The sequence below is a fragment of the Euprymna scolopes genome, chromosome 13 (assembly GCF_053919585.1).
Source record: "Euprymna scolopes isolate OS-2025 chromosome 13, ASM5391958v1, whole genome shotgun sequence".
Classification (NCBI taxonomy): domain Eukaryota; kingdom Metazoa; phylum Mollusca; class Cephalopoda; order Sepiida; family Sepiolidae; genus Euprymna; species Euprymna scolopes.
In genome coordinates, this window is record NC_136494.1 from 49,002,601 (window position 1) to 49,024,924 (window position 22,324).

Here is a 22,324-nt window from a genome sequence, read left to right on the forward strand (position 1 = left end):
GAACCTCCACCACCTTACAGGTTGAAACTGTGCATCAAGGATAAAATTCTTCATCCTTCCTTCAATGGACATACTGCCTACTATCACTGCATAGCCTATTGAACTTGTTTTGTTGTTAAAAATCACTTTCGACCAATATGAAGAGTTATAATCTTCAGTGCATCTGATGAAGTCCAGACGGCGCTTTCTCTTCTTTACAGAAATCATTGGTTTGTGTCTTGGAACACAGTTTTTGCAAATTAAATTTCTTCAATCTGTTCTTAACTGTAGAAAGAGAGCACTTTTTAACAAGATTACACTGTTGTTGAATTTGAGGAGCAGTTTCAAATCTGTTTCTAAGTCTGCGAATCTTGGTAGCCTAGTAACTCTAGGATGGCCAGATTTAGAGGCATCAATAAACACTGCTGGTGTTTGGGAACTTTTGCATAGTCATTCGTACAGTTTTCTTATCACATTTCAATTTATACCTAATTTCTCAAGTGGATAAACCAGAAAGATGGTGATTAATGAGCTCCTGACGATCACTAAGAGAGACTCTTAGGTATATGGACTAAATGTTACATTGTCTAACCTAGAAACAACAATAATTACAATTAAAGATGCTAAAAGGTGGATATTTTATGATTAGAGATGCTTAAAGGTGGATATTTTAAGCTGGTTTTAAGGTCATTTATTGCTGCAGAGTTTCTTTTTGCCTTCTTAATTTGAAGCTAATTTTTTAAATTGATGTCAACTTCAATTAAAAGTCAAATATGAACAGGTAAAATTATAGAGGAATAAAAGGTGAATCAAATGAGATACAGGTTGTTTAAACAGTTGCATTCAATATAGCTTACATTTGTGGTTTTTGAAAAAAATGACAAGTGCAGACTTTCTTTTTGGCGGCACTATACATTGAACTGCTGGAACAAGGTGGAGAGGGTGGCTGTGGGAAGCCTATACATGTGGCAGCAGAACTGTTCAGTGTCACACCACCAGGAAAATTTAGAAGTGACTGCTTGAGAATTTCCACAACTTCACCAATCCCAAAATCTGGCTCCCAAGCTCTCCTACCACATGTGTGGGTCATAACTCAGAAAAGACTGCCTATTACATAAAGGAAGAACTGAATGTCTATGCTACTTTTTTGTCTCTATGCATTAGTCTCATCTAAAAGAAAAAGGGACACTTGTCAATATAATGAGGTTTATGTTGTCTTTCCTTAAAAAATCCAAGTGGAAAATTTTAGTTAATTGAATTTTGCTTTATCATCAAATTGTTTCTGTCCATTTTAACATGGTCCAAATCTATTTTATTTTTAATGTGTTTGTAAATTGTGCAAAATACAATGGTCAGCATCATTTTGAGGTTAATCAGAAGAATCTACGCTGTGTACCAGATTTTTAATTTTTTTTTTTTTTTTTTTACACAGGAATCATCACTTATCAAGACCCAGAGGTCACTCGAGGATAAGGGTTAATGGATATACATTAGTCCATGTGATTATAGCATAGTAAACATAAGTAGTGGGAATTTTGTGAATTGGATTACTTAGGGGGACGGTTCATCAAGAACTTGTTTACATTGGACTTGAAGACAATCAAATCGTAGTCAGCTGGAAAGCAGGCAATCGGAAGAGAGTTCCACAGGAATGCAGTTCTAAGAAAGAAGCTTTGTTCATGGAATTTACATTTAAGTCTAGGCACAGACAAAGAGTGTGGGAAATTATTGATAGGGGTTTCGACCAGACGAGTGTTTTCCGTGGAAGTTTGGCGAGAGGGGACCATAGATTGAAGCTTAAATGAGCACTTGCCATGAAAATAATGATAACGCAGAGACAGTCTTGCAACGTCTCTTCTGTGGGAAAGAGGTTGCAGAGAAGAGAAAAGATCATCCTCCACTAAGCTACGAAGTCTATTTTGAACTCTGTCATGGCAGGATAAGCTGCTTCTAGCAGCTCCTGCCCAGATATGGCAACAGTACTCCATCATTGGATGTACCTAGCTTTTATATAGGTAGAGAATTGCATCAGGAGTGAGATATATACTGGAGCAGTAGAAGGATCCCACCATTTTTCCAGCGACATTGGCAATGGATTTGATATATGTGTTCCATTTCAGGTCGAAAGCAAGGGTCAAGCCCAGAAGCTTGTCAAAACATGAATGCTCTCAAAGACGAGAGCTGTTCATTTCAATTTATGCCAAATTGAGCTTGTGGCAAAACACAAAATAACGAGGGTTTTTATCTGTTTGTTTATAATGTACTGGAATGTCAGCTAAAAGAAACTGATGTATACCTGAAGTCGTCTCTTTCATTTACTTGAATTGATCTCTTATCACAATACTTATCACTGAAAATAATGCAATTTCTAAAAAGGAATTTGCAAACTGGGTATTTCTATCAGATGTTTTATGCTTTAAGCTGACTTTTTGATTTAATGGAGTATTAAATCGATACATCTCTATTAGTGGGCTTTTCAAAATGTATACCAAACATTGAGTATTTAGATTTATTGAAAATTGGTGTTTGAAAGGGTATTTCATGAGAATTCAAATTACAATCTTTCTCTTTCTTTGCTCTTTTCACTGGTGATCATTATTTTGAATTACTGCAGGATTTGGATTATGTTGTGCCTCTGTTAGGATGGAGATGAATTATAAGGAGAGTTCTGATAAAATGATGCACTGTATCACTATTCCAAAAACATCCGGACTTCCTAATGAGTCAATTCACAAAGGAGCAATTTATTGTCATAGGAGTTGAATAGCCACATTCCGCCGACCATACTCTTCTCAAGGTGATCGATTTGAAAATAGTACACAAAATACAGGTTTTCATATCACAAATTGACTAGTTCAGTGTGTAAAAAAAAAAATGGATAAATTTCCTTCAAATTTAACATTTATTTGAGGGATTATTTTGATAAAATTTGGATGTAAATAAAATTTGATCTTTTCTCTTTATAAATCATAATTGTTTTCTCTTGTGTTACTAATAGGTTATTGTTTTGGTTACTTTAGGTTAGGTTATTATTTTCAGTAACGAGTGATTTTTTTTAAAATGTGTTTTATGTGTTTTTTCATGCATAGAGACAACAAGTAGGATGGACATTAAGTTATAATGTTCACACTACTTGTTATCTCTATGCATAAAAATTAGTCTCATCTTAGAGAAAAGGGGACACTTGTCAATATAATGAGCTTAATATAAAGGTTTATGTTGTCTTTCCTTAAAAAATCCAAGTTGCAAAGTTTAATGAATTAAATTTTGCTTTATCATCAAATTGTTTCTGTCTACTTTTACATGGTCCAAATCTATTTTATTTTTAATGTATTTACTACCAAAAGAAAGATTTAGCTTGATCTCTCTGAATCATATTATGAAGATTCGATGTTTTAGCTGTTGAAATGAATATAAAGAATTAAAGTTGGGCTTTCCTGTAATTTTTGTACAGAGAGAGCTAATAGAATTTTGCCTTGTGTTTCGACTGATTTAATCAAGTAATTACTGTTATGATTAATTTTAATTTGCCATAAGATGAAACGATACCTTTGTAAGGATTTTGATTTTTTAATTTTTATATGATCATAGTCGAAAGTCTTTAAACATAACGAAAAAAGAATTTCGGTTTGGGATACAAATGTTTATTGTTCATTACAACATTATACTATTTATGTATGGATTCTACTAAGTATTAGACATAAGTAATGCAAACTCACATCAATCATATGAGTTTCCTAGAACTTTCTCAAGTTATACAACATTTCCAAACTGATAAGAAGCTTTTTATAATCTAATACAACATAGCAAAATTGACAAGAAAATGTTCCATTCTTGTGTAACATAAAAAATGCCCAACACGAGAGAAGAGAAACTCATAAAATACTATTACAGTTCATGTGACCTCATTTTACTGTGAGATATTCAGAATGACAAAAAGAGATCAAGAGTATATTGTTAACTCATCTTCCCAGGTTTAGAATAGTTTCATAATATATTGATTCTATGTATTGCAAATGATTTGAGTAGAACTACTCAAGTGGCTAACTAAAAAATCATTGAAATAATGCTGGAAACTTTCTACTATGTCTTTAATATATTGACATTTTTAAAAATTGTTTATGAATTATTTTAGGTTTGAATAAACAAATACTTTCAAAAATTAAAAAAAAAAAAAAAAAAAAAAAAATTACACTGCAAACAACTATAGAATTGGGATGCGTTGGAATTGAAAAGAATATTGCAGCTTAAAAAATAGTGCTCTTAAAACAAAAGGAAACTGATTTTCTCACAAACGAATAACTGGCGTGTGCTACTAAGCAGCCTTAAAAATTCCTTTGATTTAGTTCATCTTTATTATTTAAAAAGATTAATATTAATAAAACATAACAATAAATAAAAATCTAACTTGTTATTCAAAAGAATATTCTTTGAAGAGGCAAAATATTAAATTCAAGAATTTGAAAGAATTAAAATAATTTTAGTCTGTACTCTGCATATTTTAAATTCACATTTAATTTTGATCTATGTGTTGGGGAAATTTCCTTTACTTGTATTATATGTCAAGAACTTTGCAGCTAATTCTACCCTTTGTGACCAAGACCGCCAACCCCCAATATTTCCTCCTGTATCAGAAAACACGCTATGTGATATTCGTATATCTGTACGTGATGTTGCGAAGCTAATCAAAAACCTTGATTCGAGTAAAGCAACTGGCCCTGACGGTATTCCAATTATAGTACTCAAAAAACTTCAACCTGAACTAGCGCCCATACTTACAAAACTGTTTAAACGTTGTCTTAAGGAGAATAGTTTCCCATCTCCCTGGAAAATCTCATCAGTATGCCCTGTATTTAAGAATTCAGGTGATCGCTCATCCCCCTCTCAGTACAGGCCAATAAGTCTCCTGTGCGTCATGAGTAAGTTGCTAGAATCTGTGTTAAATACAGAAGTAATCGACCATCTCAACAAAAATAACCTTCTTAGTGACACTCAATATGGTTTCCGTTCTGCTAGATCTACAGCAGATGTCCTTACAGTTATATCGCATAGGATTAGCAAATCTCTCGACGGTGGCAATCTTTCTAGGGCAATTGCTCTTGACATATCTAAAGCCTTTGATAGGGTATGGCATAAAGGTTTACTTCATAAGATCGCTAGCTATGGTATAGCTGGAAAAGTCTTCTCAATTATTAAATCATTTCTTTCTGATAGGTTCATAAGAGTAGTAGTTGAGGGGCAAAAATCAGAAGCTCACAGTATTAATGCCGGTGTCCCTCAGGGATCCATCCTGGGCCCAACTCTTTTCCTGATCTACATTAATGATCTTCCAAATCATATCCTTACATCATTTGTAGACATTTATGCTGACCACACTACCATTTATGGTACCACATCTAAGACAGTAAACGACCAAGTGGATCTTTCTATCGATCCGGTAGATATCTCACTGCTGATGCTATTCTCTATCTATATAAGAGCCAGGTACGTCCAAGGATGGAATACTGTTGCCACATCTGGGCAGGAGCTGCTAGAAAGGACTTGTCCTGCCTTGATAGAGTTCAAAATAGACTTCGTAGCCTCGTAGGAGATGTCCTTTTCTCCTCCCTGCAACCTCTATCTCACAGAAGAGATGTTGCGAGTTTGTCTCTGATGTATCGTTATTTTCATGGAAAGTGTTCAACTGAGCTTCAATCTATGGTCCCCCCTCGCCAAACTTTCACAAGAAACACTCGTCTAGCTGTAAACACTATCAATAATTTCCCCCACTCTTTATCTGTACCTAAACCTAAACGTAGATTCCATGAACAAAGCTTCTTTCTTAGAACTGCACGCCTGTGGAATTGTCTTCCGTTTTCCTGCTTTCCGGCTGACTACAATATGGTTGTGTTCAAGTCTAAAGTTAATAAGTTCTTGATGAGCCGTTCCATATAAGTTATCAAATTTACCAAATTTTCATTACTAATGATTACTATATTGACCAATTTCTACTGTACACTCTTTAACCCTTATCCTTGAGTGGCCTCTGGGCCTTGATAATGTGGTGATGCCTATGTAAAAAAAAAAAAAAAAAAAAAAAAAAAAAAATGTATTTCAGATATTGATTAACATTTTCTTTTTTTGTTATCTTATAATTTGTAGAATAACAATCTACTTTTTGAACAAAGCATTTTATTTATCCTACGATGCTGATAAACAATTTGCAAGTCTTTAAGATTATTTTTTTTACAATATGCTCTGAACTGCATATCCTCAGTTCTGTCTTTGCTAGATTCTGCTGAGCACTCGGTTGTTTCAACAAAGTATAACAAATCCCCAAATATCTCTCTCCATCGAACAGCATACCAACACTTGATGGCCAACAAGGATGATTTCCGAACGTTAATATCAGAACTACTGCTACGCTCCATGTTTATAAAGAATACATATGAAATAGCATCTGACATAACTGATTGGATAACGAAAAGCATAGACAAGTACATACCCTCCAAACATTTTCAACAGAACCCGAATCGACACTCCTAAATGTGCTGCCGCCAATGCACGCAGAAACCACTACTTCAATTGCTTTAAATGTATGGGATGTTTTAAAACGGAAATTACATTTAGGACTGCCAGTAATCACTGCAAAAGGATTATAGAAAATGTGAGAGAGTTTCATCTACTCAGTCCATCAAGTCTAAAGTAGAACAATAAAGGCTTAGTTCCCACGAATAACAAATCAAGCCTAAAGTAGAACAATAAAGCCTTAGTTCATATGAATAACGAATAGCCTAAAGTAGAACAATAAAGCCTTAGTTCACATGAATAACAAATAAAGTCTAAAGTAGAACAATAAAGGCTTAGTTCACATGAATAACAAATCAAGTCTAAAGTAGAACAATAAAGGCTTAGTTCACATGAATAAGAAATCAAGTCTAAAGTAGAACAATAAAGGCTTAGTTCATATGAATAACAAATAAAGTCTAAAGTAGAACAATAAAGGCTTAGTTCATATGAATAACAAATAAAGTCTAAAGTAGAACAATAAATGCTTAGTTCATATGAATAACAAATCAAGTCTAAAGTAGAACAATAAAGGTTTAGTTCATATGAATAACAAACAAAGTCTACAGTAGAACAATAAAGGCTTAGTTCATATGAATAACAAATCAAGTCTAAAGTAGAACAATAAAGCCTTAGTTCATATGAATAACAAATCAAGTCTAAAGTAGAACAATAAATGCTTAGTTCACACGAATAACAAATAAGTCTAAAGTAGAACAATAAAGGCTTAGTTCACACGAACAACAAATCAAGTCTAAAGTAGAACAATAGAGGCTTAGTTCACATGAATAACAAACCAAGTCTAAAGTAGAACAATAAAGGCTTAGTTCACATGAATAACAAATCAAGTCTAAAGTAGAACAATAAAGGCTTAGTTCATATGAATAACAAATTAAGTCCAAAGTAGAACAATAAAGCCTTAGTTTATACGAATAACCAAGTCTAAAGTAGAACAATAAAGGCTTAGTTTATACGAATAACCAAGTCTAAAGTAGAACAATAAAGGTGTAGTTCACATGAATAACAAATCAAGTCTAAAGTAGAACAATAAAGGTTTAGTTCACATGAATAACAAATCAAGTCTAAAGTAGATCAATAAAGGCTTAGTTCATATGAATAACAAATCAAGTCTAAAGTAGAACAATAAAGGTTTAGTTCATATGAATAACAAATAAAGTCTAAAGTAGAACAATAAAGGTGTAGTTCACATGAATAATAAATCAAGTCTAAAGTAGATCAATAAAGGTTTAGTTCACATGAATAACAAATCAAGTCTAAAGTAGAACAATAAAGGTTTAGTTCACATGAATAATAAATCAAGTCTAAAGTAGAACAATAAAGGTGTAGTTCACATGAATAACAAATAAAGTCTAAAGTAGAACAATAAAGGTTTAGTTCACATGAATAACAAATCAAGTCTAAAGTAGAACAATAAATGTGTAGTTCACATGAATAACAAATCAAGTCTAAAGTAGAACAATAAAGGCTTAGTTCATATGAATAACAAATCAAGTCTAAAGTAGAACAATAAAGGTTTAGTTCATATGAATAACAAATAAAGTCTAAAGTAGAACAATAAAAGTTTAGTTCACATTAATAACAAATCAAGTCTAAAGTAGAACAATAAAGGTGTAGTTCATATGAATAACAAATAAAGTCTAAAGTAGAACAATAAAGGTTTAGTTCATATGAATAACAAATAAAGTCTAAAGTAGAACAATAAAGGTGTAGTTCATATGAATAACAAATCAAGTCTAAAGTAGAACAATAAAGGTGTAGTTCATATGAATAACAAATAAAGTCTAAAGTAGAACAATAAAGGTGTAGTTCATATGAATAACAAATAAAGTCTAAAGTAGAACAATAAACGTGTAGTTCATATGAATAACAAATAAAGTCTAAAGTAGAACAATAAAGGTGTAGTTCATATGAATAACAAATCAAGTCTAAAGTAGAACAATAAAGGTGTAGTTCATATGAATAACAAATAAAGTCTAAAGTAGAACAATAAACGTGTAGTTCATATGAATAACAAATAAAGTCTAAAGTAGAACAATAAAGGTGTAGTTCATATGAATAACAAATCAAGTCTAAAGTAGAACAATAAACGTGTAGTTCATATGAATAACAAATCAAGTCTAAAGTAGAACAATAAAGGTGTAGTTCATATGAATAACAAATAAAGTCTAAAGTAGAACAATAAACGTGTAGTTCATATGAATAACAAATAAAGTCTAAAGTAGAACAATAAAGGTGTAGTTCATATGAATAACAAATAAAGTCTAAAGTAGAACAATAGAGGCTTAGTTCATATGAATAACAAATCAAGTCTAAAGTAGAACAATAAAGGTGTAGTTCATATGAATAACAAATCAAGTCTAAAGTAGAACAATAAAGGTGTAGTTCATATGAATAACAAATCAAGTCTAAAGTAGAACAATAAAGGTGTAGTTCATATGAATAACAAATCAAGTCTAAAGTAGAACAATAAAGGTTTAGTTCATATGAATAACAAATAAAGTCTAAAGTAGAACAATAAAGGTTTAGTTCATATGAATAACAAATCAAGTCTAAAGTAGAACAATAAAGGTGTAGTTCATATGAATAACAAATCAAGTCTAAAGTAGAACAATAAAGGTTTAGTTCATATGAATAACAAATCAAGTCTAAAGTAGAACAATAAAGGTTTAGTTCATATGAATAACAAATAAAGTCTAAAGTAGAACAATAAAGGTTTAGTTCATATGAATAACAAATCAAGTCTAAAGTAGAACAATAAAGGTGTAGTTCATATGAATAACAAATAAAGTCTAAAGTAGAACAATAAAGGTTTAGTTCATATGAATAACAAATCAAGTCTAAAGTAGAACAATAAAGGTTTAGTTCATATGAATAACAAATCAAGTCTAAAGTAGAACAATAAAGGTGTAGTTCATATGAATAACAAATAAAGTCTAAAGTAGAACAATAAAGGTTTAGTTCATATGAATAACAAATCAAGTCTAAAGTAGAACAATAAAGGTGTAGTTCATATGAATAACAAATCAAGTCTAAAGTAGAACAATAAAGGTGTAGTTCACATGAATAACAAATAAAGTCTAAAGTAGAACAATAGAGGCTTAGTTCATATGAATAACAAATAAAGTCTAAAGTAGAACAATAAAGGTTTAGTTCATATGAATAACAAATCAAGTCTAAAGTAGAACAATAAAGGTGTAGTTCACATGAATAACAAATAAAGTCTAAAGTAGAACAATAAAGGTTTAGTTCATATGAATAACAAATCAAGTCTAAAGTAGAACAATAAAGGTGTAGTTCACATGAATAACAAATAAAGTCTAAAGTAGAACAATAAAGGCTTAGTTCATATGAATAACAAATAAAGTCTAAAGTAGAACAATAAAGGTTTAGTTCATATGAATAACAAATCAAGTCTAAAGTAGAACAATAAAGGTTTAGTTCACATGAATAATAAATCAAGTCTAAAGTAGATCAATAAAGGCTTAGTTCATATGAATAACAAATCAAGTCTAAAGTAGAACAATAAAAGTTTAGTTCACATTAATAACAAATCAAGTCTAAAGTAGAACAATAAAGGTGTAGTTCACATGAATAACAAATAAAGTCTAAAGTAGAACAATAAAGGTTTAGTTCACATGAATAACAAATCAAGTCTAAAGTAGAACAATAAATGTGTAGTTCACATGAATAACAAATCAAGTCTAAAGTAGAACAATAAAGGCTTAGTTCATATGAATAACAAATCAAGTCTAAAGTAGAACAATAAAGGTGTAGTTCATATGAATAACAAATCAAGTCTAAAGTAGAACAATAAAAGTTTAGTTCACATTAATAACAAATCAAGTCTAAAGTAGAACAATAAATGTGTAGTTCACATGAATAACAAATCAAGTCTAAAGTAGAACAATAAAGGCTTAGTTCATATGAATAACAAATCAAGTCTAAAGTAGAACAATAAAGGTTTAGTTCATATGAATAACAAATCAAGTCTAAAGTAGAACAATAAAAGTTTAGTTCACATTAATAACAAATCAAGTCTAAAGTAGAACAATAAAGGTGTAGTTCATATGAATAACAAATAAAGTCTAAAGTAGAACAATAAAGGTTTTGTTCATATGAATAACAAATAAAGTCTAAAGTAGAACAATAAAGGTGTAGTTCATATGAATAACAAATCAAGTCTAAAGTAGAACAATAAAGGTGTAGTTCATATGAATAACAAATCAAGTCTAAAGTAGAACAATAAAGGTGTAGTTCATATGAATAACAAATCAAGTCTAAAGTAGAACAATAAAGGTGTAGTTCATATGAATAACAAATAAAGTCTAAAGTAGAACAATAAACGTGTAGTTCATATGAATAACAAATAAAGTCTAAAGTAGAACAATAAAGGTGTAGTTCATATGAATAACAAATAAAGTCTAAAGTAGAACAATAAAGGCTTAGTTAATATGAATAACAAATCAAGTCTAAAGTAGAACAATAAAGGTGTAGTTCATATGAATAACAAATAAAGTCTAAAGTAGAACAATAAAGGTGTAGTTCATATGAATAACAAATCAAGTCTAAAGTAGAACAATAAAGGTGTAGTTCATATGAATAACAAATCAAGTCTAAAGTAGAACAATAAAGGTTTAGTTCATATGAATAACAAATCAAGTCTAAAGTAGAACAATAAAGGTGTAGTTCATATGAATAACAAATCAAGTCTAAAGTAGAACAATAAAGGTGTAGTTCATATGAATAACAAATAAAGTCTAAAGTAGAACAATAAAGGCTTAGTTCATATGAATAACAAATCAAGTCTAAAGTAGATCAATAAAGGCTTAGTTCATATGAATAAAAAATCAAGTCTAAAGTAGAACAATAAAGGCTTAGTTCACACGAATAACAAATCCAGTCTAAAGTAGATCAATAAAGGCTTAGTTCATATGAATAACAAATACAGTCTAAAGTAGAACTATAAAGGTTTAGTTCACACGAATAACAAATCAAGTCTAAAGTAGAACAATAAAGGCTTAGTTCACAAGAAAAACAAATCAGGTCTAAAGTAGAACAATAAATGCTTAGTTACCACGAATAACAAATCAAGTCTAAAGTAGGACAATAAATGCTTAGTAAAAAGGAGTAACAAATCTAGTCTAAAGTAGAACAATAAAGGCTTAGTTCATATGAATAACAAATAAAGTCTAAAGTAGAACAATAAAGGCTTAGTTCATATGAATAACAAATAAAGTCTAAAGTAGAACAATAAAGGCTTAGTTCATATGAATAACAAATCAAGTCTAAAGTAGAACAATAGAGGCTTAGTTCATATGAATAACAAATAAAGTCTAAAGTAGAACAATAAAGGTTTAGTTCACATGAATAACAAATAAAGTCTAAAGTAGAACAATAAAGGTGTAGTTCATATGAATAACAAATAAAGTCTAAAGTAGAACAATAAAGGCTTAGTTCATATGAATAACAAATCAAGTCTAAAGTAGATCAATAAAGGCTTAGTTCATATGAATAAAAAATCAAGTCTAAAGTAGAACAATAAAGGCTTAGTTCACACGAATAACAAATCCAGTCTAAAGTAGATCAATAAAGGCTTAGTTCATATGAATAACAAATACAGTCTAAAGTAGAACTATAAAGGTTTAGTTCACACGAATAACAAATCAAGTCTAAAGTAGAACAATAAAGGCTTAGTTCACAAGAAAAACAAATCAGGTCTAAAGTAGAACAATAAATGCTTAGTTCACACGAATAACAAATCAAGTCTAAAGTAGGACAATAAATGCTTAGTAAAAAGGAGTAACAAATCTAGTCTAAAGTAGAACAATAAAGGCTTAGTTCATATGAATAACAAATAAAGTCTAAAGTAGAACAATAAAGGCTTAGTTCATATGAATAACAAATCAAGTCTAAAGTAGAACAATAAAGGCTTAGTTCATATGAATAACAAATCAAGTCTAAAGTAGAACAATAGAGGCTTAGTTCATATGAATAATAAATCAAGTCTAAAGTAGAACAATAAAGGTTTAGTTCACATGAATAACAAATCAAGTCTAAAGTAGAACAATAAAGGCTTAGTTCATATGAATAACAAATAAAGTCTAAAGTAGAACAATAAAGGCTTAGTTCATATGAATAACAAATCAAGTCTAAAGTAGAACAATAAAGGCTTAGTTCATATGAATAACAAATCAAGTCTAAAGTAGAATAGAGGCTTAGTTCATATGAATAACAAATAAAGTCTAAAGTAGAACAATAAAGGTGTAGTTCACATGAATAACAAATCAAGTCTAAAGTAGAACAATAAAGGCTTAGTTCATATGAATAACAAATAAAGTCTAAAGTAGAACAATAAAGGCTTAGTTCATATGAATAACAAATCAAGTCTAAAGTAGAACAATAAAGGCTTAGTTCATATGAATAACAAATAAAGTCTAAAGTAGAACAATAAAGGCTTAGTTCATATGAATAACAAATCAAGTCTAAAGTAGAACAATAAAGGCTTAGTTCATATGAATAACAAATCAAGTCTAAAGTAGAACAATAAAGGCTTAGTTCATATGAATAACAAATAAAGTCTAAAGTAGAACAATAAAGGCTTAGTTCATATGAATAACAAATCAAGTCTAAAGTAGAACAATAAAGGTTTAGTTTACATGAATAACAAATCAAGTCTAAAGTAGAACAATAAAGGCTTAGTTCACACGAATAATAAATTAAGTCTAAAGTAGAATAAAGGTTTAGTTCACACAAATAACAAATCAAGTCTAAAGTAGATCAATAAAGGCTTAGTTCACATGAATAACAAATCAAGTCTAAAGTAGAACAATAAAGGCTTAGTTCACACGAAAAACAAATCAGGTCTAAAGTAGAACAATAAATGCTTAGTTCACACGAATAACAAATCAAGTCTAAAGTAGGACAATAAATGCTTAGTAAAAAGGAGTAACAAATCAAGTCTAAAGTAGAACAATAAAGACTTAGTTCCCACGAATAACAAATAAAGTCTAAAGTAGAACAATAAAGACTCCGTACCCATGAATAACAAATCAAGTCTAAAGTAGAACAATAAAGCCTTAGTTCCCACGAATAACAAATCAAGTCTAAAGTAGAACAATAAAGACTCCGTACCCACGAATAACAAATCAAGTCTAAAGTAGAACAATAAAGACTCCGTACCCATGAATAACAAATCAAGTCTAAAGTAGAACAATAAAGGCTTAGTTCCCACGAATAACAAATCAAGTCTAAAGTAGAACAATAAAAGCTTAGTTCATATGAATAACAAATCAAGTCTAAAGTAGAACAATAAAGACTCCGTACCGATGAATAACAAATCAAGTCTAAAGTAGAACAATAAAGCCTTAGTTCACACGAAAAACAAATCAAGTCTAAAGTAGAACAATAAATGCTTAGTTCACACGAAAAACAAATCAAGTCTAAAGTAGAACAATAAATGCTTAGTTCACACGAAAAACAAAGTCTAAAGTAGAACAATAAAGGTTTAGTTCATATGAATAACAAATCAAGTCTAAAGTAGAACAATAAAGGTTTAGTTCACATGAATAACAAATCAAGTCTAAAGTAGAACAATAAAGGCTTAGTTCATATGAATAACAAATAAAGTCTAAAGTAGAACAATAAAGGCTTAGTTCATATGAATAACAAATCAAGTCTAAAGTAGAACAATAAAGGTTTAGTTCACATGAATAACAAATCAAGTCTAAAGTAGAACAATAAAGGCTTAGTTCATATGAATAACAAATCAAGTCTAAAGTAGAACAATAAAGGTTTAGTTCATATGAATAACAAATCAAGTCTAAAGTAGAACAATAAAGGCTTAGTTCATATGAATAACAAATCAAGTCTAAAGTAGAACAATAAAGGTTTAGTTCATATGAATAACAAATCAAGTCTAAAGTAGAACAATAAAGGTTTAGTTCACATGAATAACAAATCAAGTCTAAAGTAGAACAATAAATGCTTAGTTCACATGAATAACAAATCAAGTCTGAAGCAGAACAATAAAGCCTTAGTTCATATGAATAACAAATCAAGTCTAAAGTAGAACAATAAAGGCTTAGTTCCCATGAATAACAAAGTCCTAAATAGATGCATGTCCTCTTTCTTGATCATCATCAACTGGCTTCATGTAATTTTGTGAGCATCTTACAAAGCCAAACCGTTTGCCAAGAATTTTGAAGGAAACTCAATCCTATGTAATTAGGGTTTTCTACCTCCTGAATTTCATCTCAAGACTGAAAATAATCTGACTGACATCCACATATCTGTTTGTGATATTCCCACACTCATTAAGAACCTTGATACCAGCAAAGCAACTAACTGGTCATAAATATTTCAGTTATAGTACTCAAAAAGTTGCAACTAGTACCCATTCTTGCAAGCTGTTCATTGATGCATGAAGGAGAAATGTTTCCCAACACCCTGAAAAACCTCATTAGTTTGCCCAATATATAAAAATAGTAGGGATCAGTCTTGATACAGACAGGCTTTTGTAGGTTATTAGTAAGTTGCTTGAATTTATGTTAAATAGAAAAATTGTCAACCTACTTGGTGATAAGCAATATGGTTTCCATCCAGCGAGATTTACAACTTATGTATTGATACTTAGGATCAGAGAATCTATCGACAGCTTTCCTCTCCAGAGCAATAGCTTGACATATCAAAGGCGTTTGGCGTAAAGGTCTACTTCACAAGATTTCCAGCTATGGAATATCTGAAAATATTGAATTTTTTCTTGTTTATAAAAGTAATCGTTGATGGGCAAAGTCTGAAGCTCAATGTATCAATGCTGGCGTGCCTCAGGAATCCATCCTCGGCCCAACTTTCTTCCTTATCTTCATCAATGATCTCCCAAATCATATTCCAAGTTCATTCATCAACATCTATGCAGACGATACTACCATCTATGGCAACACTTCAAAGGCCAACAAAAATCAAGATCTATCTGAATCTCTCTTCTCAGACAGCATGTTGTGCGACATCGGGTAAAAAGCGTCTGGTTAATTTTAACGCATCCAAAACCAAGCTTTTATCTTTTCAACCCAAATATCCTGATTCCTATTTGGTTGTAATTGAAATAGAATGCACTCATCTAAAAGAGGCTACTTGTTTTGACAAACTTCTGGGTCTGACTTTCTCCTGACTTGAAATAAAAAATTTCCATCAAATCGTTTGTCAAAAGGCACCGGAAAAATGATCACGTCATTTTAATGCTCCAGAAACTCCTAATGCAATATTTTACCTGTATAAGGGCCAGATACATCCTAAAACAGAATACTGTTGTCATATCTGGATGGGAGCACCCTATCCTGCCTTGACAAAGTTCAAAACCAGCTTTGAAATCTAGTAGGTGATGCCATTTTTTCTTCCCTGTAATCTCTTTCCGACAGAAGAGAGGTTACTAGTTTGTCTCTGCTCTATTGTTATTTTTATGGCAAGTGCTCGTCTGAGCTTCAATCTATGGTCCATCCTTGCCAAACTTTCACAAAAACACTTATCTAGCTACAATGACCATCATATTAACAGTTTCCCCCACTCTTTATTTGTGCCTAAATCAAAATCTAAATTCCATGAACAGAGCTTCTTTCCTAGAACAGCCTGCCTGTGGAACTCTGTCCTGTTGGCCTGCTTTCCAGCTGACTAAAATATGGCAGTCTTCAACTTTATTGTAAACAAGTTTTTGCTGAACACCCCCAATAGTACATTTTTACTCCATTTCCACCACTAACTGTTAATATGTTGTTGTCTCAGTGACTACTGCATACTCATTAACCCTTATCCCTGAGTGGCCTTCGGACCTTGATAAGTGGTGGCTCTCATGTAAAAAGATAATGTTTAATAGATTTTCAAGTAATTCTAATGATCTATCTACATATTTATAAAAGTGAACGTGTCTGTGTGCATATGTGTGTGTACATTTCCCTATGCAATAACTAGGTCAATTTTAAGTCTACAAACTCGAAATTTGATATACAGGGTACTGAGATTTGAGAAAATCTTTGTGATCCGTTTTCGGCCAGAAATTTGGCTGTTAAGGGGTCAAAGTTCAATGATTTGACCTTTGAGAACTCTACCAAACTCCTCCGATAATTTTGGGTCTAGACACTTGAACTTTTAGATATAGGTTCCTTGGACATGGATCTAACTTAATAACTTGATTTGAGCCCAAAACAATAAATGTTAAGGGGTCATAATAGGGGTCAAAGTTAAAAACATTGACTGCTTTTTTTTTTTTTTTGCTTAACATACATCTCCAAACACCCGGGCAACGCCAGGCTGAAATACTAGTATCAAATATTATTTAACTATGTAGAATTATTGCTTGATGAAAATACACATTTCTTGCAATCATTCTATTTTTTTAAAACATGTCATTGTTCAATTTAAACAATCACATGTTTGGAATTACATTAATTTTCACCAAAAAAATGTTACAGCTATCATTTGATTATCAACAATAATTTCCTCTTTTTAGATGATAAAAATATGAGTATGTCATAGTTACAGAAAAAATTGGGTGTATTTTTATCACCGAGAAAGTAATTCTAACACAAAAAACATAAAATCATTGAAAAGAATATTTAAATTGATATTTATGAGGTTACTGTCTTGTAAATTGTAAAACTGACTTATAAAATGATTGTTTAGAAAAAAAAAAATTAAAAAGATGCTTTTTATTTTTTGGGAAACAAATAGAAAATTTAATGCTCACCCTCAAATCAAAAACATATCTCTTTTGTAATTATGATGATAGAAATAAAGTAGCTGATAAAATTTAATTGAACTTAATTTTTGCTATCTCACTTTTTTTTAATTACGTTTTTGGACACAATATAACATTTAAAACAACTTTTGAATTTTTCCAAATTCATTAATGTTTATCATTTTCTTGAAAACTAAACAAAATGCTGATTATCACACCTGATAAAGTGTTAACTTATTGTTAGAATAGCACTATTTACTGATATGTGACAAAATGATTTCTCAAGATTAGGGGATGGAATTGTATGTAAAAAAAAAAAGAAGACCTATTTAATTTGTACTAAAGGCCAGCAGAGATTAAAAAAGTACTGTCTTGTAGTACTACAGTTAAAAGAAATACTTAGCCTCAAGAGACAAATACTATTGAAATTGATTTGAAAGTGAAGTAATGAGTGCATTTCTTCAGCAGAAATTAAAATTAAGGAAAATATAGATTTGTAAAATCTGATTTAACAAAAAGAGTTAATTTGTTTAAAAAAAAAAAAATCAATCCTTTGTCAGGACATTTTCTAACAATAAATGAGATATAAACGACTCAAGTTGCTTTTTTTTTTTTCAGGTTAGAAAATGGTGAGAGTAGAGAGTAAAGAGAATGATGGGATAAAGATGTGGATATCTCACCAGTCGGCCTGTGAACTATCTCTATCGTTTCTTGCGTAGTCTGCGAGTGGTTCTTGATCAAATCCCTCATGATCCCTACAAGCAAGCAAAGGATGCATGCTAGCAGTTTCAATATGATGTAGTTGATTAGTGAAACACACAGGTGAATAGGTTAGAGTAGAAATAGAATCAGATACTCTCCTCACCATTTAAATAAGCAGCGGTGGAAGAGTTAGAAGATACATTGAAATGGTTCACTCAGCAAGATTTAATTAATTATAGGTTCAGTCGGGTTAAAGATCTTTTGTTTGAATGTATATATTTAGTTTAATATTCTTTGAATGCATCTATTGTCTAAATGAAAACGGTCATTAAAGATTTAGTAATTCAAATATTGACATTATCAGAAAAATTTTAAATAATTAAGTTAAAGCAAAGCAGTATTGATACTTTTAGATAAACTTTCAAAAATGCACAATGTCAAAAGACGAAATTTCATTAATTACACTGAGAAATATAATCATATGATCTTATTATGTAAAATGTGTGTGTGTGTGTGTGTGTGTGTGTGTATGTATAATTCTTTATAAAGGTTCATGAAAATGATATTTAAAAAAACAATGAAATGATATTTAAATGTCTTATAGTGTTATAAATTAAAAATTATATAACAGAGCTAATACTTATGTATTCATGACTAACCCAACAGATTCAACAGTACACGAGGTTTAATTCCTACAAAAGGCAATCATCAAATTCTATTTCAGTTGTAGTTCGCTTTTTATTTATTTATAGCAGATGTAATGTTACATCCAAATTGCTAACAAGGTTTTGTTAAGCAATGATTCATCAGTGCACACTTTCTTGCATGATTTGTTTAATGAAAAAATATTTACTTGAAGATTAATAGTGCATTTTTCTTTTAAAATTCGTTTAATCTCTAATTGTTTATTTAATTTATATCAATCTATGTCACAATTATTTTTCAACTATAATTGCATTTATTACTCTTTCCAACAAATGATATTTTTTTACTTTGATAACTATCACTAATATTTAATTTAACTGTAATGAATACTTATGTAAAAAAAATGAGAATGTCAAGGAGGTAGCAAATGTAAACTAAGGTTTTTATAAGCAGTACAAGAATGTAATGACATGCTTTATTACAAGGTATGCATGTATATAGGATGAACCAGGGGAATACCACCTCCTTTAAATATAATGGGATGTAACTGCTGTCAGGATTGCTGCTTCATTCCTAACTTGAGTTGTAAATTTAATAGATAATACTTCCTTTCTAGAAGGTATAATGGTGGAAATTTTGACTGCTTCAAGCTTGAAAACATCATCCTACTCTATCCATCAAATAAGTATACCTTTCACACTTTTTATGATATCAAAGTCACAGATTGTACTCATTTATTACCCTTTTTTTTCTTCACTTTGAAATACTTAATCTTTTAATTTCAGGCCTAGTGAACAGGTGATCTTTATCATTTATGCCAATTGGGGGAAATCCACCCCCCAGAAATATTCATTTGCTACCTTAACAGAATCATCCCCAACTTCAGAAGAGTGTTCCACAGTTTCCATCTAAGGCTTCAAAAACAAAGGATTTTTTCATGAAGATATCCTCAACATTGGAAACTAAGCAGCAGCAAGCAAAAAGAAAAACAGTTGCTAGGATATATGGGGAGAGTCTAACATTCATTCAAAGGATGGCAAAAGAGAAAGAATGGCAGCCTAAAAGAGCAAAACTTGAGCCAGCTAAAAAAAGGGAGGAAAAAGGAAAAGGAAAGGGGGGAAGAAATTGAGAGAAAAAATATCTGATGATGAGACCGAGTCAGAGTTCAATTGCAAAATTGAGAGTGATGAAGACTGGCCACCAAAATGATCAGCCCAAGTTGGCAAGAGTGATGAAGATGAAACTTCTTTAGCAGAAAAGAAGCAAAAATCGGAAAGAAAGCACATGCTACCTTTTCTGAGGACGATTCACTAATCAGATAATGATGAGGGCTGGTCAAACCAGTTACCCCATAATGATGATTATGCTGAACAAAACTCTGTTAATCTGGCTAAGAAACCTATTTGAAAACTTTTCAGTCTAACAATAAGCTTGTGGCTTTGTGTTATGTGCCTTTGATGCACTGTAGTTCAGTTATATTGTTACTTGTGCTTTTCTTGCTCAATGATGGTGGGGTGGAATAGAAGGAAGATGGTGGGGTGGAATTGTTCCATTTTTCATAAATGTTGAATGACCCTGTTACATTATTTTAACTGTTTTTGTCTTAGTGTGTGTTAATTTTACTTTCAGCCAAAACTATTATTTTGTCTTGGGCAGACATTTTTGTCAAGTAAAAGGTGGAATTACGATATATATATATATAATGACACTATTGGTGTCATGAATGCATGCAGCGGGGTGCATATTGCGGTGAGAGGGGATGTTTGACCGGATGGGATAGAGGAAGAGAGGGCAGTAGAGGGGGGTGTTGATGTCTGATTGGGACAAAACAGAAATGTCTATGGGATTTTGTCAGAAAGAGAAAAAACAAATAATAATTGTTTTTATCTCATTGTCGTTATATATCTGTTAACATGAAAGGTGGTTTTTTAAAACCTCTGTTGAGAGGTACGAAGAGATCCAGAGATCCTTAGCTGATTACGGCTGACAACTTAGAATGCGGGTCAAGCATTGTTCGACCTGGAATGACTAATCACTCCTAATTTGATAAGTAAAAACCTCAGAGTAAATGAGGGTTAAAATTTGGTAGAGATAAGTTCAAAGAGGAGTAGAAATAAAGGAAACAGAGAGAGAGAGGTGTTGAGTGGACAAGACGAAGGGTAAGCTCTAAGAGGAAGAAAGAACGGGTGTTTGTAACCACTCTCTGAAGGAGAGGTGGGGAAAAGGGGTTGGATATAGAAAAACGAAATTCTAAAAAGAGTAGAGTCATAGCCAGCAAACTGAACGGCTGGGCTGGTCAAGCGCTCCTGATTTGGGAGCCCTCAGGGCCTGATGTTATGATGTTAACTAGCCTGTGTTAATGGGAAATCTGTGACTTTACTGGTCTGGTCTTACATTGTTTCACTGCTTTAGTCAGTCACCTCAATTTAGACAGTAGCTGTTATGAAGTAATGAAAACAATAAATAGTTTGTTACTGTTATAAACCGGAGTTCTGTTTGTTTGTGGTGAGGACTCTTCATTTTGCAGCAAGCCGCAAGGACCAACAGTGTGATTGATGCACCCGGAGACTACATAGGGTAGGAGACGATTCGATCGAGAGGCAAAGCGCCCCACCATGAAAACACAGTGGGTGAAGACGATCAACAGGCTAACTTGTGACGAGACAATGTACGATCGAAAGAACACCTGTCATATCGGGTGGAATCCGATGAGGTTAAGGACACCCGGTGTGGTTGGTGCAGTATTGGTCTTGTTATATATATATATATATATATATATATATATAACTGGTAAAAAGTGGGATAAAAGTGCTCAAAACGTTAGTAGAGCTCAATGTTTTTTTTTATTTTATAACCTCAAGATATTAACTTAGGCCATGGCAGTTGTTTTCACAGACAGAGGAATACCTTGTCTCAAGTGACAGGGTATTCTTCTGTCTGTGGAAACAACTGTAATGGACTAAGTTAATATCTTGAGGTTGTAAAATAAAAAAAACATTATATATATATACATATATTGTTATCACTAACTTCAAAGATAGGGACAAAGTACTAAATATTAAACCTGAGCTGTCTCAATGCAAACATTACAAATCCCATGTTATTAATAATAACAGCCTATTTAATTTTTTATTCCATTATTAATCTATATATCTATAAAAGTGAAAGTGTCTGTGAGTGTGTGTGCGTGCGTCTGACTGTGTACATATGCAATAACTCTGTCAATTTTAAGTCTACAGATTCGAAATTTGATATACAGGGTATTGAGATTTGGGAAAATCTTTGTAATCCATTTTCGGCCAGAAATTTGTCTGTTAAGGGGTCAAAGTTCAATGATTTGACCTTTGAGAACTCTACGAAACTTCTCCGACAATTTTGGGTACAAATAATTGAAATTTTAGATATAGGTTCCTTGAACATGGATCTAACTTAATAACTTGATTTGAGCCTAAAACAATAAATTTTAAGGGGTCATAATAGGGGTCAAAGTTTTAAAAGATTTTACCTCTGCGGTCTCTACAAAATTACTCAGACAACTTCTGGTCTAAACATTTGAAATTTTACACAAAGGGTATTCAGAGATAGGGCAAGCTTTTTAATCGGTTTGCATCGAAAATTTGAGTTACCTATATATAAATGTATGTATGCATGTTTGCCTAAAACTTTCAACATACTGAAAAATTGGCTAAAAACATTGATTTCTTC

The 22,324-nt window shown here is 31.5% G+C and overlaps 1 protein-coding gene across 9 annotated transcripts in view; it reads right to left on the reverse strand.

Annotated features, from left to right (window-relative positions):
* The window catches only part of LOC145292010 (tyrosine-protein phosphatase non-receptor type 4-like), a 973,203-nt gene that overhangs the window by 590,259 nt on the left and 360,620 nt on the right, over positions 1–22,324 (reverse strand). For 5 of the 9 annotated variants that reach the window (XR_013869534.1, XM_080138005.1, XM_080138003.1 and 2 more), the window contains one exon: positions 17,953–18,027. The exons of the other annotated variants lie outside the window; for them this stretch is intronic. Coding sequence is in view for 4 of the 5 variants with exons in the window: in XM_080138005.1 (XP_079994131.1) it covers positions 17,953–18,027 (75 nt within the window). In the remaining variant the exon portion in view is untranslated. The remainder of the gene's footprint in view (positions 1–17,952; positions 18,028–22,324) is intronic. 9 annotated transcript variants of the gene reach the window in all.